The 18,676-nt window shown below is 43.1% G+C and overlaps 1 protein-coding gene across 2 annotated transcripts in view; it reads left to right on the plus strand.

Annotated features, from left to right (window-relative positions):
* Positions 1 to 18,676, plus strand: part of AQP1 (aquaporin 1 (Colton blood group)) — a 51,247-nt gene that overhangs the window by 22,778 nt on the left and 9,793 nt on the right. For both annotated transcript variants that reach the window (XM_060782651.2, XM_060782652.2), the window contains exon 2: positions 17,570 to 17,734. In XM_060782651.2, the coding sequence (XP_060638634.1) occupies positions 17,570 to 17,734 (165 nt within the window). The remainder of the gene's footprint in view (positions 1 to 17,569; positions 17,735 to 18,676) is intronic.

Below are 18,676 nucleotides of genomic sequence, written 5' to 3' on the forward strand. Positions count from 1 at the left end.
TTCAAGGTCAGTCCAGTCACTTCAAGGATGCCATCCATCCATCTTGCCCTTGGTCGGCCCCTCTTCCTTTTACCTTCCACTTTCCCCAGCATAATTGTCTTCTCTAGGCTTTGCTGTCTCCTCATGATGTGGCCAAAGTACTTCAACTTTGTCTCTAGTATCCTTCCCTCCAGTGAGCAGCCGGGCTTTATTTCCTGGAGGATGGACTGGTTGGATCTTCTCGCAGTCCAAGGCACTCTCAGCACTTTCCTCCAACACCACAGTTCAAAAGCATCTCTCTTCCTTCGCTCAGCCTTCCCTAAGGTCTAGCTCTCACATCCGTAGGTGACTACAGGGAATACCATGGCTTTGACTAGGCAATGGATCTTTGTTGCCAGTCTGATGTCTCTACTCTTTACTATTTTATCGAGATTGGACATTGCTCTCCTCCGAAGAAATAAGCGTCTTCTGATTTCCTGGCCACACTGCTATATAATCCAGATTATCAAAACAAATAATCCACATTATCTGCTTTGAACTGGATTATATTAATCGACGCTGCCATATAATCAAGTTCAAAGCAGACTATCTGGATTTTATATGGCAGTGTAGAAGGGGCCTTAGACCAAGTGATTTCAGCCCTGGCAATTCTCCTATCCAAAAGACAGGTGTAATTTAAGAAGAAACTCCTTGAAATTCTGAGCAATATAACTTTGCTTAGCAACACAAGCTGACAATGATGGGAACGGCGAGGGAAAAGGTGTGGATGTTTCTTAAATACTTCCTTGCTGTGGTCTTCCAAAACGACCGCTGGAATGATTGCACAGGTTGGCGGTCAGGAAGGCAAGAAGGAAGGAACCCAACCTCAATAAATTCAGTCGAAAAGACTTTGGTTCCTGGCCAGAAGTTAGAAGGAAGGATTGTGAACCTGGGCACTCAAAAGGTTTGGCTCCTGAAGATGGCAAAGCAGGGCAAACATTGCTAATGGAGCCAAACCACCAGCTGATCCTTCTGAGAAGGACTGTCTCCCAACAACAACAATAAAAGAAAACATATCCAAGGATATCCTTCCTGGCCATTCAATAAAAGGTGGCAACATCTAAACCCCACAAAACAATGGTCCCTTTATTAGGCCAAGCAAAACGGCATCAAGCTCTGCTGGCTTCTTTGTCAGGAAAAGGTGTAAAAAATCATACAGTAGGAGGAAAACACATGAGTGCACCTACACTGTAATTATGCATCTTGACACAACTCAATACTACGGAGTCATGGGAATTGCAGTCTTACAAGATCTTTAGCTTTCTCTGCCAGAGTGCTGGTGACTCACCAAGCTACGTCCCATTATTCCACAGCATTGAGCTAAAGTGGTGTCAAGCTTCATTCATTGCACCCTTAGTTTCTCACAATGATTTGGAGGTACAGTATGATGTCTATATTATATTATTTATTTATTTAAAACATTTATATTCCACCCTTCTCACCCCGAAGGGGACTCAGGGCGGAGCACAGCATATAAACGGCAAACATTCAATGCCAGGACACAAATTCACATACACATACGTAAACATTAAAAAACATTTATCAAAATATTAAAATAGACCATTTAAAACCATCCTAGTCATCCAATGGCATAGTAAAATGGTATTTCCTATGCTAAATGGCAAAATCAAGGTTTTGTTTGGGGAATGTTTGTGAGTAATTTCAAGATGTAAATGCTTGAATCCGTGAATACAAAATTCATGAAAATGGAGAGATGCCTGTAGAAGAGCTCTAGGTGTAAATTGTTCTCAATGCCTTGTTCTCTGTAATGAATTAATTACTACAAAAAACAAAGTGAATCCAGATTGCTAAATCTCAAGGGTCCAGGTGAGGTCTAATAAATGGTGTGCTTTTCCCAGCAGAGAGAAAAGTTTCAAGTTTCATTAGAGAAGGAGAAAAGTTTGATTTGTTTCATTTTGAGATAGTTTTAAAGACTGGGCACCCATATTCACAGTGTCTTAGCCTCTGGCTTGGTGTTTCTATTTGTATTTATATTATAAGGGATTTTGGCCTGCATCAATAGGAGTCTAGTGTCTAGGTCCAGGGAAGTCATGCCACCCCTCTATTCTGCCTTGGTTAGACCACATCTGGACTCACACTGTGTCCAATTTTGGACACGACAATTGAAGGGAGATGTTGACAAGCTGGAATGTGTCCAGAGGAGGGTGACTCAAAGGATCAAGGGTTTGGAGGACAAGCCCTATGAGGAGTGGCTTAAAGAGCTGGGTATGTTTAACTTGAAGAAGAGAAGACTGAGAGGAGATATGATAGCCATGATGGAGACATGATGAGGGCCATGGATCAAGATGTGAGGTGAAATCACAGGGAGGAGGGAGCAAGCTTGTTTTCTGCAGCCCTGGAGACTAGAACGCGGAGCAATGGCTTCAAACTACAGGAAAGGAGATTCCATCTGAACACGAGGAAGAACTTCCTGAGTTTGAGAGCTGTTCAGCAGTGGAACTCTCTACCCTGGAGTGTGGTGGAGGCTCCTTCTTTGGAGGCTTTTAAGCAGAGACTGGATGGCCATCTGTTGGGGGTGCTTTGAATGTGATTTTCCTGCTTCTCAGCAGAATGGGGTTGGACTGGATGGCCATGAGGTTTCTTCCAACTCTATGATTCTATGATTCTACATGTTTGCAATATAGATTCTAGCATGTCTTAGTGGTTTATGTGTTGGACTGTAACTCTAGAGAACAAGGTTGGAATCTTCACTCAGCTATGAAAGTCCACTTGCTTTGTCTGGGCAAATAACACACTCTCAGACTCAGAAAACCCGTGATAGGTTCTCCTTAGGATCACCATAACTAAGAAAAGACTTGACAGTATAAAAACCCCAACAAACAGGTTATCAAAGAGCCATGAAAGGGCAGATGGTGGGCAAGGAGTGGAGCATGAAGACTCTTAAGATACAAGCGCTGGCAAGCAGAGATGCAAATGTCGGAACAAAACTTGCCAGCTGCTGGTTTTGAGTTTTTCCAGACCTCACCAGCCATGTAAGGTCTGGAAAATCTCCCGGTGTGTTCGGGATGTAATTATTTTCTCATTTCATTCATACAGGAAGCAATGAGTAATAGAACCAAAGTTTTCGTGGACTTTGCATTTTTGAACACTGTTCCCAGTTTGAGATTATTTTGTGAAATTTGAATTTTGGTGAATCTTTTTCTGTGCAGAAAAGATCAAACAATATTCTATATCAGAAATAGATGTAAGTATTTATTTATTTATGCTATTTATAACCCGCCTTTCTCAGCCATATGGTGACTCAAGACCGTATGGCTAATTTACTTAGTTTATTTACATGGCATATTTAAGTAAGTACCCTGCCCTAATCTCCCCAAAACATAATTTACTCATGCTCTGTTACAGTATTTATTTATTTATTTATTTATCGTGTCAGGAGCAACCAGACAGTTGTATTACATTTTTAACAAAATGTACAGACAAAACACAAAGTTTGCAAGCTTGGTAGTTGATTAAATGTCCTTTGAGCAGTATCTGGCTACTTGGAGTGCCTCTGGTGTTGCCGCAAGAAGGTCCTCCCTTGTGCATGTGGCAGGGCTCAGGGTGCATTGCAGCAGGTGGTCAGTGGTTTGCTCTTCTCCGCACTCGTATGTCGTGGATTCCACTTTGTAGCCCCATTTCTTAAGGTTGGCTCTGCATCTCGTGGTCCCAGAGCACAGTCTGTTCAGCACCTTCCAAGTTGCCCAGTCTTCTGTATGCCCAGGAGGGAGTAAATCATTTGGTTTCAGCCATTGGTTGAGATTCTGGGTTTGAGCCTGCCACTTTTGGACTCTCGCTTGCTGGGGTGTTCCAGCGAGTGTCTCTGTAGATCTTAGAAAACTATTTCTTGATTTAAGTCATTGACATGCTAGGTGATACCCAAACAGGGGATGAGCTGGAGATGCCACTGCCTTGGTCCTTTCACTATTGGCTGCTACTGCCCGGCAGATGTCAGGTGGTGCAATACCGGCTAAGCAGTGTAATTTCTCCAGTGGTGTAGGGTGCAGACACCCACTGTTTTTATGATGCGGCATGTCTCAGTAAGAGCCACATCCACTGTTTTAGCATGGTGAGATGTATTCCACACTGGGCATGCATACTCAGCAGCAGAGTAGCATAGTGCAAGGGCAGATGTCTTCACTGTGTCTGGTTGTGATCCCCAGGTTGTGCCAGTCAGCTTTCGTATGATATTGTTTCTAGCACCCACTTTTTGCTTGATATTCAGGCAGTGCTTCTTGTAGGTCAGAGCACAGTCCAGAGTGACACTCAGGTATTTGGGTGCGTTGCAATGCTCCAGTGGGATTCCTTTCCAGGTCATCCTCAGAGCTCGGGATGCTTGTCTGTTCTTAAGGTGAAAGGCACATGTCTGTGCTTTAGATGGGATAGCTGGTTTTCCCTGTAATAGGCAGGAAGAGCACCCAGAGCTTCGGAGAGCTTCTGTTCAACCATCTCAAAGCTCCTTGCTTGAGCGGTGATGGCACGATTATCACTGAGTTAATAATATTTAACTACCGTAAGTACCCTGCCCTGACCTCCCCAAAACATAATTTACTCATGCTCTGATCTTTTAATATATACATAGTGTAACAGTATATATGAATGAACCTAACAAATTGTTATTAACAGTTTTATACTTAATTATTCTTGTGTGATTTTTGATTGCTTTAATAATTGTACTATTTAATTCTATTTTAATATTTATATTTTGGAGGCTTTTCAAATTGTATAGCATTTTAAGTTGCCGAGCCACTTTGGGTTTACAAAATCCAAAGACACTGTTATGTGACAGACATGTTACATAAGGCCATATCTCATCCTGCCAAACATTATTCAAATAAGAATAGAGGAACCTCCATGAAGCATGTTTTATCCTTAAATCACATTTAAAGCAATCAGTTAGTGGCATACACAAATATAAGTCCTTCTTAGAAATGTTAAAGAGGTGTCAAACTGTATTCATTCTATAGCAGTGCTTCTCAATCTGTGGTCCGTGGACCACAAGTGGTCCGCAAGAATGAAAATATGGTCCGTGGCCTCACCATTTCTACACCGTTGCTTTGAAACCATGCGGCAATGAGAGCGACTGGTCTCATGAAAACTTCTTCTAGTGACGAGGCAACGGGGATGTCAGGAGGGGAGAGGCTGATTAACCATGAAAGATTACTACTATGAAATCAGCTCTAGATTATTAAATATGGTTTTCTGTGGACGAGCAGATGGCAACTACCGGATGGCATATGTTCTGTATCAGAAAGTAGAGCTGATGTGATCTATCCAATGCAATTTTCTGAATCAGCACCCCAAATAACCAAACTGAATCTAAAGTTGACTGAAAACTGACTCATGACCCTTTAGGTACTAATGTTGGAGAGTGGTCCCTGGTCAAAGTGGTCTCTGGTGAAAAAAAAAAGGTTGGGAACCACTGTTCTACAGTGTAGATTAGGGGTCCTCAAACTAAGGCCCAGGGGCCAGATATGGCCCTCCAAGGTCATTTACGTGGCCCTCGCTCTGGGTCAACCTAATTCTGAAATGACTTGAAAGTACATAACAACAACAACAACAACCCTATCTCATCAGCCAAAAGCAGGCCCACACTTCCCATTGAAATAACAAAATATTTGTTAAAATTGTTCTTCATTTTAATTATTGTATTGTTTTAAAGTGTTTTTGCACTACAAATAAGAGACGTACAGTGTGCATAGGAATTCATTCATTTTTTTTCCAAATTATAATCCGGCCCTCCAACAGTTTGAGGGACAGTGACCTGGCCCCCAGTTTAAAAAGTTTGAGGACCCCTTATCTCTTTCTTGGTTTGTTCGCTTCTTTGTTTATTAGATTGCCACACACTTTTCCTTTCTCAATAGGACGTAATACTGCATTTATAATGAATATCATAGAATCATAGAATCAAAGAGTTGGAAGAGATCTCATGGGCCATCCAGTCCAACCCCATTCTGCCAAGAAGCAGGAATATTGCATTCAAATCACCCCTGACAGATGGCCATCCGGCCTCTGTTTAAAAGCTTCCAAAGAAGGAGCCTCCACCACACTCTGGGGCAGAGAGTTCCACTGCTGAATAGGATAGAAATCTTTGCTCATTTCATTCCAGCATGCAAGAATGAATCCAAAAATTTCCTCCTCACTGGCTGGTGTTCAGAGAGTTTTATATGCAATTCCAAAGATGTTACAATTTTTGTATATGAAACATTTGTGGGAAATTGCTTTTGAAGAAATGTTTTGCACAGGAAATGAAACAGTTGTGCCATATACTGGACATGTGTATGAAATTTGTTCCTACTGTTGCTACCATTTCTTTCGTGTCTTCCATTTCTTCAGAAGCACAAAACGGGAAGCCCCCTCCCCACACAAAAATCTGCTCGACACGAAAGCCTGCTTTCATGTGCGTCTGAACTTGCCTCCTTGCCTTGGAATGAGAGTGCATGTGTGGCCAGAGCTCGGCTGCAGGCACACTCCAGAGCTGCCTGCACACCCTGCCACACATGCCCTCTTGGAGAGTGTGGCGGGGCATGTGTGGTGGCAGACCCAGAGCACGCCTGCAGCTGAGCGTCTCTTACTCTAGAATAGAAACAACAGGGGGCAGGTAAGAAAACACATGCTGGGAAGGGGAACCAGTGGATGGGAACCCCCCACTCACCCATAATGGTCCAATTTTTGGGCCCCAAAACAAAATAACCAAAAACAACCCTCCCAATTTTGGGAGGCTAACAAAAAATGGATCGGGGCCCCCAACAAAATCCGGGACATGAAACAGGACAAGGTTTTCCCTGAATGCACATGTCTACCATATACACTGTTGTTTTCTTTCCAACTGGATTGTAAAACGTTATGCATTTTTTTGGTAAAAAAACTCATTTTTTGCAGATTTTTTAAAACATGAAAATCACACTCTCTGAAAAATCTCAAGGTGGTTGACTATGTCTCAGTGTCTTGATGTGTATCTATCTATCTATCTATCTATCTATCTATCTATCTATCTATCCATCCATCCATCCATCCATCCATCCATCTACCTATATTGAGATATCCGTTATTTTGAGCATGAGAAACTTTGCATTGCTTTTATCCTTAGGTTTGAATTCCAGTGGCAACAATACTGTGAGCAAACTATGCAGTAAAGCATCCTGAAAGCCAGCTCCATGGAGATGACACAGATAGCAAATGTAGCATTAAATAAATAATGCAAACTTTATTGCAAACCATCTTAATTTACAACCTTCTATTCACCATTTCTTCAGAAAACCTCCTGATTTATTTCTTTAGCAGTTTTCTCTAAAACCTGAAATAAAACATTCCCACCGAGAAGGGACAATAGTACACATTTAATGAGACTGTCCACAGATCTAATAGCTCTTTTTGGCATTGCTGAATGAGGTGCCTGCAGACATCCAGATATTTACTGTCTGTCTCTGGGCTGACTGGGCTGTTTTTCTATACTTCTGTATTAAACAAGTCCATAATTCTTCTTTTGAGGCCCTTCTCTACATAACAGAAGGCTTAAAGGTACATCAGCATTGTAGAATGAACACACTTTGACATCACGTCAATGCCATTGAATCATGGGAGTTGTAGCCTTACCAGGAGTTGTTGTTTTGCAAGGTTTTTAGCTCAGGAGAAGTCCATTGTACAAGATACATGTACATGGTTTCAAGTAATACCTTGATGGGAGGTTAGTTGCTTTCTCAGCTTTGTTGCCACTACAAGGAATTTTGCCATTACGAAAGTGACCCTGTGGCACTTGCCCTCTAAAAGATGTCTAACAATCATCGGTGGGAGATGTCCGGTCATGTGGGACAGGATTAGATATAAGAGTTGGCTACGTTGCACTGTGTAGGAGTGGCACTGCAATAAAACGTGTTCTGTTGTTTCTATTTCATTTACTTCACAGGGACATAGTCTTTGGAAGTAAGGAATTCCAGATAGTCTGCTTCTTAGCAGCTCTGAGGGAAATACGTGTAATCTTTTCTTTATAAAGAGTCTGCAATATTTAGTCAGAGTTCTCCTTCTTCACCAACATATAAGCCCTAGGATTTCATAGCACTGAGTCTTGCTCTTAAAGTGTTGTCAAACAGCATTCATCCTATACTGTAGATGCATCCAAAGTTGGAATATAATCAGAAGGTGGTCCTATGTTCCACCTTCAAGTGTGTGGCAGGATGAAAATCACACATAGTTCACCTTTTACCAGTCCACACACTGTCTTGCCAGAGAAAGAAAATATGCCACACAGATGATCAGTAAAGAACAAGAAGTTTACTCATTCTAATGCAGAGCAACATATATATAGTTATGAGACCAATTGCATTGACTCACACAATGCCCTTTTGAGAGAGATTCAAACGGTATTTAGGTGTCCATGTGGGAGATCCTCTTTCATAGAATCATAGAATCAAAGAGTTGGAAGAGACCTCATGGGCCATCCAGTCCAACCCCCTGCTAAGAAGCAGGAATATTGCATTCAAATCACCCCTGACAGATGGCCATCCAGCCCCTGTTTAAAAGCTTCCAAAGAAGGAGCCTCCACCACACTCCGGGGCAGAGAGTTCCACTGCTGAATGGATCTCACAGTCAGGAAGTTCTTCCTCATGTCCAGATGGAATCTCCTCTCTTGTAGTTTGAAGCCATTGTTCTGCGTCCTAGTCTCCCAGGAAGCAGAAAACAAGCTTGCTCCCTCTTCCCTATGACATCCTCTCACATATGTATACATGGCTAACATATCTCCTCTCAGCCTTCTTCAGGCTAAACATGCCTAGCTCCTTAAGCCGCTCCTCATAGGGCTTGTTCTCCAGACCCTTGATCATTTCAGTTGCCGTCCTCTTTCAGCAGCTCATGAAGCAAGGACTCCCTCTCTCTGTCCCTGCACAGCTTTTTCACAGCTAAAGCCAAAATATGTAACAACTGCCAAAACTCCCAGGCTCAGCTAGCTTCTTGGGTGTTGACCAACCAATGAGTTTCATGCTTTTGCATTTTCAGTTAACACATTTGCCAACTGATTTTTACATGCCCTAACAAGGTGTTGGATTAAAATTTTCATAACCATTTGCCCATGCATGGCATGGAAAGAAGTGGAGATGAACGCTGACAAACCCATGGATTCCAATTGATATAGAAACGTATTCCACCCACATGAGTCTAGCCAAAGGCAGTTTAATAACGAAGGAGCACATTGGCATGCCATGGTATTACCTTGTGTAACCATGATATAGCATCATTCTTATTGCCATGTTCATGCAAGGGAAAACAATTCTTCTTAGTTGATATCCTTTTTTAAAAAAATGTAGAAAGGTATGTAGCCATTGGGGAAGAACGTCTCCTGGTTTACTTTGATCTACTTTTAATTTCCTGTTTCCTGTTTTGGTCACTTTGTTTACAAGAGGCGGAGAGCAAAGAAGAATCTTCAATGGATAATATGCTCTTCATTACCAGCATTCCTACTTGAAATTCTAAAAATGGGGCCAATATAAAAGCTGAAAATTGTTTATGTAAATAAAGGTGCAATTAGATGATAGAATTAATAGTTTTTGAAACTACTTGAACTACTAATGCCATGACCCCTTAATACAGTTCCTTATGTTGTGGTGACCCCCAACCATTAAATTATTTTTGTTGCTACTTCATAACTGTAATTTTGCTGCTGTTATGAATCGTAATGTAAATAATTGATATGAAGGAGTTATTTTTATTCACTGGACCAAATTTGGCACAAATACCCAATATGTCCAAATTGGAATACTGGTAGGGTTGGGGGAGATTGATTTTTGTCATTTGGGAGTTGTAGTTGCTGGGATGTATCGTTAACCTACAATCAAAGAGCATTCTGAACTCCAGCAACGATGGAATTGAACCAAACTTGGCACACAGAACTCCCATGTGCAGCAGAAAATACTGGAATGGTTTGGTGGGCATTGACCTTGAGTTTTGGAGTTGTAGTTCACCTACATCCAGAGAGCAGTGTGGACTCAAGCAATGATGGATCTGGACCAAACTTGGCACAAATACTCAATATGCCCAGATGTGAACACTGGTGGAGTTTGGAGAAAATAGACCTTGACATTTGGGAGTTGTAGCTGGTGGAATTTATAGTTCACCTAAAATCAAAGAGCATTCTGAACCCCACCAATGATAGAATTGGGTCAAACTTTCCACACAGAACCCCCATGCCTTGAAGGGATTTGCTGGCACGAGCCTCCCTCCAACCTTGCACACTCCCCCTTGCACGCACATGCACACCATATTGCCATGTGCCAAGCCTGCTTACTCTCCCCTCCCCACTTGGAGTCTCAGAAACAGCCCTCCCCTTGGCTGAGAGGCCAGCTGAGAGGCTGGCCAATCACAGCGGAGGAGGCCTTTTGGTTGGAGTATTCACCATCTGTTTACAAAAAAGGAAGAGAAGGACAGGTGGAGAGATCTTCAGCCTTCTCTGACAAACGGGTTCCTAAGATCATCAGAAATATATGCTTTCTAATGGTCCTTGGTGACACCCCCCCCCCCCCCGGGGTCCCAAACTACAGGTAGAGAAATGCTGTATTATGGCTTCATACTATGGAATCATGTGAACTTCAGTTTTGCAAGGGCTTTTGCCTTCTATGTCAAAGAGGGCTGTTGTTGTTGTTCATTCGTTCAGTCATCTCTGACTCTTCGTGACCTCATGGACCAGCCCACACCAGAGCTCCCTGTCGGCCATCACCACCCCCAGCTCCTTCAAGGTCAGTCCAGTCACTTCAAGGATGCCATCCATCCATCTTGCCCTTGGTCGGCCCCTCTTCCTTTTGCCTTCCACTTTCCCCAGCATAATTGTCTTCTCCAGGCTTTGCTGTCTCCTCATGATGTGGCCAAAGTACTTCAACTTTGTCTCTAGTATCCTTCCCTCCAGTGAGCAGTCGGGCTTTATTTCCTGGAGGATGGACTGGTTGGATCTTCTCGCAGTCCAAGGCACTCTCAGAGCTTTCCTCCAACACCACAGTTCAAAAGCATCGATCTTCCTTCGCTCAGCCTTCCCTAAGGTCTAGCTCTCACATCCGTAGGTGACTACGGGGAATACCATGGCTTTGACTATGCGGATCTTTGGCTAATGCCTCTCCAAACCACAATTCTAAGGATTCCATTGCACTGATTCAGGGCAGTTTTAAAGTGATGTCAAACTGCATTAATTCCACAGTGCAGATGTACTCTGATAAATCCTCTTCCTCATTAAAACCAATGCACGAACTTAGCATCAAAGAGAGAAGGCAATAACTTGGCCATCTCCCTTGTGCGCTTATTTTCTGTGCATAACATCAGTAACTTTTTATTTTTAATGAAGAGCATCTCTTAGGAAACAGGAAAGCCTCCTTCTTTTCATTTGTTGCAATCTAGGTCAGCTTTTCCCTGAGGCATTCTATCCATCTTTTGTATGCATTTTGAGTATTGAAGGCTGGATCTAGACTGCCATGTAATGCAGTTTGAATCTGCATTATATAGTCCAATGTTTCTCAACTTGGAGGTTGGGACCCCTGGGGGTGGTGTGGTCAACAAAGGTAATCAGAAAACACAATATTTTCTCTTAGTCATGGGGGTTCTGTGTGGGTTGTTTGACCTAAATCTATTGTTGGTGGGGTTCAGAATGCTCTTTGATTGTAGGTGAACTATAAATCCTAGCAACTACGACTCTCAAATGTCAAGTCTATTTTGCCCAAACTCCACCAGTGTTCACATTTGGGCATATCTAGATCTAGGGAAGTAATGCTACCCCTCTATTCTGCCGTGGTTAGACCACACCTGGAATATTGTGTCTAAATTCTGGGCACCACACTTGAAGAGAGATATTGACAAGCTGGAAAGTGTCCAGAGGAGGGCGACTCAAATGATCAAGGGTCTGGAGAACAAGCCCTATGAGGAGCGGCTTAAGGAGCTGGGTATGTTTAGCCTGAAGAAGAGAAGGCTGAGAGGAGATATGATAGCCATGTATAAATATGTGAGAGGAAGCCACAGGGAGGAGGGAGCAAGCTTGTTTTCTGCTTCCTTGGAGACTAGGACGCGGAACAATGGCTTCAAACTACAAGAGAGGAGATTCCATCTGAACATGAGGAAGAACTTCCTGACTGTGAGAGCCGTTCAGCAGTGGAACTCTCTGCCCCGGAGTGTGGTGGAGGCTCCTTCTTTGGAAGCTTTTAAACAGAGGCTGGATGGCCATCTGTCAGGGGTGATTTGAATGCAATATTCCTGCTTCTTGGCAGAATGGGGTTGGACTGGATGGCCCATGAGATCTCTTCCAACTCTTTGATTCTATGATTCTATATTGACTCTCCGTGCCAAGTTTGGTCCAGATTCATTGTTGTTTGAATCCACAGTGCTCTTTGGATGTGGGTGAACTACAAGTTCAAAACACAAAAGTCAATGCCCACCAAACCCTTCCAGTATTTTCAGATGGTCATGGGAGCTCTGTGTGCCAAGTTTGGTTCAATTCCATCGTTGGTGGGGTTCAGAATGCTCTTTGATTGTAGGTGAACTATAAATCCCTGCAACTACAACTTCCAAATGACACAATCAATCCCTCTCCCAACCCCACCAGTATTCAAATATGGGGATACCGGATATTTGTGCCAAATTTGGTCCAGTGAATGAAAATACATCCAGCTTATCAGATATTTAGATGACGATTCATAACAATAGCAACATTACAGTTATGAAGTAGCAACAAAAATAATTTCATGGTTGGGGGTCACCACAACATGAAGAACTGTATTAAGGGGCCATGGCATCAGGAAGGTTGGAAACCACTGATATAGTGTAGACTGGCTGTTATGAATTGAAGTCCAAAACACCTGGAGGGCACAAGTTTGCCCATATGTATTGTAATGCCATTCAACCTGCATTATATGGCAGTGTTGATCCAGCATGAAGTTGCCACAAACACTTCTGTGCTCTGCAAAACATGTTGATTTGCTGTATTCCAGCTTTCTTAAAGGGTAGAACAGAGTGTACCAAAAGTGGAGGACAATCATAGTTTTCTCTTAGTAGCAGTTCATAGCACTGAAAAGCATGAAGAAAAGTTGTACGTGTTTGTGTAAGTGTCCATTCATTCATCTATCAATCATTCCTGATTGTAAGCCCACTTCTTCTGAGTACTTCTGAGGAATGGCTCGGCGTGACCAGAATGTTTAAGGTTTCCCTCATTTCTTGGGTGTAGAAAATGAAGGTTAGAGCCTTTCAGCCCCCTTTTTAATCCCTTTAGATACAGGCGACCTTTCTTACACTTGTAAACAAACTTCTGGTTCCAATTAACACATTTTCTTCCCTTCTTTTTTCTGGTGCAATGTATTGGTACAAGAAACAACACTAGTGACTCCTTTCTGGATTTATTTATTTATTTATTTCGTGTATTTCTACCCCGCCCTTTTCAACCCCCGAGTGGGGACTCAGGGTGGCTTAGAGACAGGCACAAATCGATGCCTACATAGTAATACAAAAACAGCAATTAACAGTTATAACAATTTAAAACAAACAATATATATATCACAATCAATAACCAATGTCAAGCTCAGTGTTCGCCAACTCAGAGTCCATATTTCATTCCACATTGTCTATTCCTATCTGTCGTCGTAGTCCTTTTATCTGCCAGATTGCCCAAACGCCTGTTCCCAGATCCATGTCTTCAATTTCCTTCTAAATGAAAGGAGGGATGTCGCCGATCTAATTTCCCCGGGGAGTGAGTTCCACAGGTGAGGGGCCACCACTGAGAAGGCCCTGTTCCTCGTCCCCGCCAATCTCACTTGTGATAGAGGTGGGGCCGAGAGCAGGGCCTCCCCAGAAGATCTTAAACTCCGAGGTGGGACGTAGAGGGAGATCTGTTTGGACAGATACACTGGGCCGGAACCGTATAGGGTTTTGTAGGTCAAAACCAGCACTTTGAATTGTGTTCAGAATTGGATCGGCAGCCAGTGGAGCTGACATAGCAGAGGAGTGGTGTGCTCCCTGTATGACACTCCGGTGAGTACTCTGGCTGCCTCCCGCTGGACTAATTAGAGTTTCTGAGCAGTCTTCAAAGGCAACCCCATGTAGAGTGCATTGCAGTAATCTAATCGGGATGTAACAAGAGCATGGACCACTGTGGCCAGTTCCGACTTCCCAAGGTACGGACGCAGCTGGCGCACAAGTTTTATAGCTCGATTTGTGATTTTGTGTTATCAGCAAACAGATTTGGTTGGAGATGTTTTTTTCAGATAGCTCAGATCATAGGCCTCATAATATAGGGAGTAAGAACTGGTCAAATATAATCTTCATTGGGACATGATTCATAAGAATGCAAAGACTATTTTGTAAACATAATTATGGAATCATAGAATAATTGAATTCTATAGTTGGAAGAGACCTCGTGTGCCATCCCATCCAACCCCATTTTGCCAAGAAGCAGGAAAGTTGCCTTCAAGCAGGAAAGGTGCCTTCAAGGCACCCTCGACAGATGGCCATCCAGCCTCTGTTTAAAAGTCTCTAAGGAAGGAGCCTCCACCACACTCCGAGGCAGAGGGAGAGTTCCACTGCTGAGCAGCTCTCTCTCACAGTCATGTTCAGGTTGAATCTCATTTCCTGTAGTTTGAAGCCATTGTTCTGTGTCCTAGTCTCCACGGCAGCAGAAACCAAGCCTGCTCCCTCCTCCTCATGACTTCCCCTCACATTTTATGTCTCTAGAATGCCAGAAAACTCAGATAAGAGGAATCCAGGACTAATCATAGAATCATAGAATCAAAGAGTTGGAAGAGACCTCTTGGGTCATCCAGTCCAACTCCCTGCCAAGAAGCAGGAATATTGCATTCAAATCACCCCTGACAGATGGCCATCCAGCCCCTGTTTAAAAGCTTCCAAAGAAGTAGCCTCCACCACACTCCGGGGCAGAGAGTTCCACTGCTGAACGGCTCTCACAGTCAGGAAGTTCTTCCTCGTGTTCAGATGGAATCTCCTCTCTTGTAGTTTGAAGCCATTGTTCCACGTCCTAGTCTCCAAGGAAGCAGAAAACAAGCTTGCTCCCTCCTCCCTGTGGCTTCCTCTCACATATTTATATGTGCTGAAAAAAACATTTATTTTTTCAGCACAGAAAATACTACTTTTCTTCATGTACAGAAAACACTGTTTCCTGTTCCAAAAGTAAAGCAGATTCTGCACAGCCTTGTTGCTATAATCCTATAATGTAACAATTTGAAAATCACATTTCTATTTGTTTTTTTAGTTCCCAATACAAATAAAATTGAATATTAATTAATATATGGTGTGTTGTTGAAGGCTTTCATGGTCAGCACTGGGTTGCTGCGTGTATGGCTATGTTTCAATAGCATTCTCTCCTCATGTTTCGCCTGCATCTGTTGCTAATGCCCCCTCGATGGACTGTCACCTTGTCATGGTGAGGGTGCTTGAGTGTTCCAATGAACCTGTGGGCACAATGACTGGAGTCATGCACTCCCAGGAGTGGCCGCAGGGGAGGTTCCAGACCAAGCACAGTCCAAAGACCCAAAGACTTCAACGGCGGAGCAGGTGGAAGAGGGCTGCAACAGATTGGGAGGCCACGGTCATCTTGGTAAACTATGCCATCCAAGGAACCTCACTCTGTGAAGACTGTGTGTTGATCAGTGTGCACTGACCTCCACACGTTAAAAAAAATCACACACAGGTGTCTTCCAAGGGGGGATAATGGCATCTTCAGAGGTCCTGTTGGTAGTGAAGCAAGTGGAGTGTGTATATATCTGTGGAATGTCCAGGATGGGGAAAATGTATCTGTGGAAACACACACACATCTCTCTCTCACACACTACTTGCTTCACTGCCAGCAGAACTTCTGAAGATGCCAGCCACAGGTGCAGGCAAACGTCAGGAGAGAATGCAACTGGGACATGGCCACACAGTCTGAAAAACTCACAGGAAGCCAATGCAGTAGAGCAGTGGTTCTCAACCTTCCTAATGCCGTGACCCCTTAATACAGTTCCTCATGTTGTGGTGACCCCCAACCATAACATTGCTTTTGTTGCTACTTCATAACAGTCATTTTCCTACTGTTATAAATCACAATATAAATATCAGATATGCAAGATGTATTTTCATTCACTGGACCAAAGTGGGCACAAATACCCAATGCACCCACATGTAAATGCTAGTGGGGTTGGGGGAGGATTGATTTTGTAATTTGGGAGATGTAGTTGCTGGGATTTATAGTTCACTTATAATTAAAGAGCATTCTGAACTCCACCAGCGATGATTTTGAACCTAATTTGCCACACAGAATGACCAACGGAAAACACTGGAAAGGTTTGGTGGGCATTGACCTTGAGTTTGGGAGTTGTAGTTCACCTATATTCAGCGAGCACTGTGGACTCATGCAATGGTGGATCTGGGCCAAACTTGGCACAAATACTCAATATGCGCAAATGTGAACACTGGTAGAGTCTGGGGAAAATAGACCTTGACTTTTGGGAATTGTAGTTGCTGGGACTTATAGTTCATTACAATCAAAGAACATTCTGAACTCCACCAATGATAGAATTGGCTCAAACTTCCCACATGGAATCCCCATGACCATCAGAAAATACTGTGTTTTCTGATGGTCTTTGGCGATGCCTCCGACACCCCTTCGCGACCCCCTCAGGGGTTCCGACCCCCAGGTTGAGAAACACTGCAGTAGAGTGTTGCTTATCCTACCTTCACTCATTCAACATTCTGTATTATCCAATGCAGTCTGCCTCAATGCATTGCAATGTTTTGGTGCTAATGTATTGTTGAAGGCTTTTGGTGCTAAATTTGTAAATACAGTAATTACTACATAGCGTTACCATGTATTGAACTGCTTTTTCTGTTGATTTGTTGTGAAAGATGATGTTTTGGTGGTTAATTTATAAAATCATAACATAATTTGATGTTTAATAGGCTTGTTTAAATCCCTCATTATTATCCAACATTTTCGCTTATCCAATGTTCTGCTTGCCCGTTTATGTTGGATAAGCAAGACTTTGCTGTATATAATGTAATTTTTTTTAATTATTGAAGCATAGACTCAGACAGTTGGAAAAGTCCACTTGGGACATCCAGTCCAATCCCATTCTGCTATGCAGGAATCCACAATCCCAGCACTCCCAACAGATGGCCATTCAGTCTCAGTTTCCAAAATAGGAGACTCACCACACTCCAAGGTAGCATGTTCCATTGCTGAACAGCTCTAACCATCAGTAAGTTCTTACTAATGCCATCTATTTCCTGGATGTGAGGAATTGTGGGAGTTGAAGTTCAAAACACCTGGAGGAAGGCAACAGTTTGCCCATGCCTGTTCTAGAGCAGTAGAACACAAACCTGGCCCTTCTTCAGTATAACATCTTATTCCCTCCCTTCTCCAAGCCAAACATGTACTGCTCTTCATAGGGTTTGACTTGCAGACCTTTGATCATTTAGTTCACCCTAAAAACAAACATATATGAATCATGTTGGAATTTGTGAGATCCTCAGAGACAGGACTCCTCTTTTGCTTGGCTGTTGCAGAAGGAAATGATTTACCGTGTCTTTGTCTCTTTTTCTCTAGCTGGCAGAAGGAATCAATTCAGGACAAGGCCTTGGCATTGAGATCATTGCCACCCTGCAACTGGTTCTCTGTGTTTTGGCCACAACGGACAGGAGGAGGACCGACGTCTCCGGATCGGCCCCACTGGCCATTGGACTTTCTGTAGCCCTGGGGCATCTTCTTGCAGTAAGTACAGGCTCTGCCTGGAGCACCAAAACACACTTTCCCATATTATGAAAAGTTAGAAGATAGACAGAGAGAGCTCCAGACAAAGCAGGAATAAAATGTGGCCCATACAACAACAACAACAACAACAACAACAACACCAGTTTATTTATATTCTGCCTTTCTCCCCAAGGGGACTCAGAGCAGATTATAGCATATAAACAGACACAGGCAAACATTCAATGCCTTGTTACAGTGAAATGCAATGAAACACAAATACACAGACAAAAGCAAAGGCTTCTCCTTTCATTTCTGGCTCTGGAGGCCGTGCTCATCTCCATCTCTGGGGGAGGTGCTCATCTCTATTTCCTGACCTGACCTGAAAGTTGATAGTTCGAATCTGTGGATCAGGGTGAGCTCCTGCTGTTAGCCCTAGTTCCTGCCAACCTGGCAGTTTGAAAACATGCAAATGTGCGTAAATCAATAAGTACCACCTCATCAGGAAAGGCAAAAAGTAACTCCACACAGTCATGCTGGCCACAAGATTGGGGGATGTCTATGGACAACGGAGACTCCTCAGATGGGAGATGGAAATAAGCGCCTCCCCCAGAGCTGGGAATGAAAGGAGAAGCCTTTGTCTTTGTTTGTGTTTGTGTGTCTCGTTATATTTCACTGCAACAAGGCACTGAATCCTGTCTCTGTTTATATGCTGTAATCCACTCTGAGTCCCCTTGGGGAGAAGGGCAGAATATAAATAAGTTGTTGTTGTTGTTCTTGTTCTTGTTGTTACTACTATTATTTTACTGACACAAAACCACAGTATGTCACAGCAAACAGGATCTATATGCGGTTTTCGTTTCACAAAATCACAAGTCGGACATTTCCCAAGCGTCGAGGACTGTGTGATGTATTTTCGAATGATGCGCGCAGATCCAAGTAAGGTGGCCTTTTGCAGTTGACAGA

This window comes from Anolis sagrei, chromosome 6 (assembly GCF_037176765.1).
Source record: "Anolis sagrei isolate rAnoSag1 chromosome 6, rAnoSag1.mat, whole genome shotgun sequence".
Taxonomy (NCBI): Eukaryota; Metazoa; Chordata; class Lepidosauria; order Squamata; family Dactyloidae; genus Anolis; species Anolis sagrei.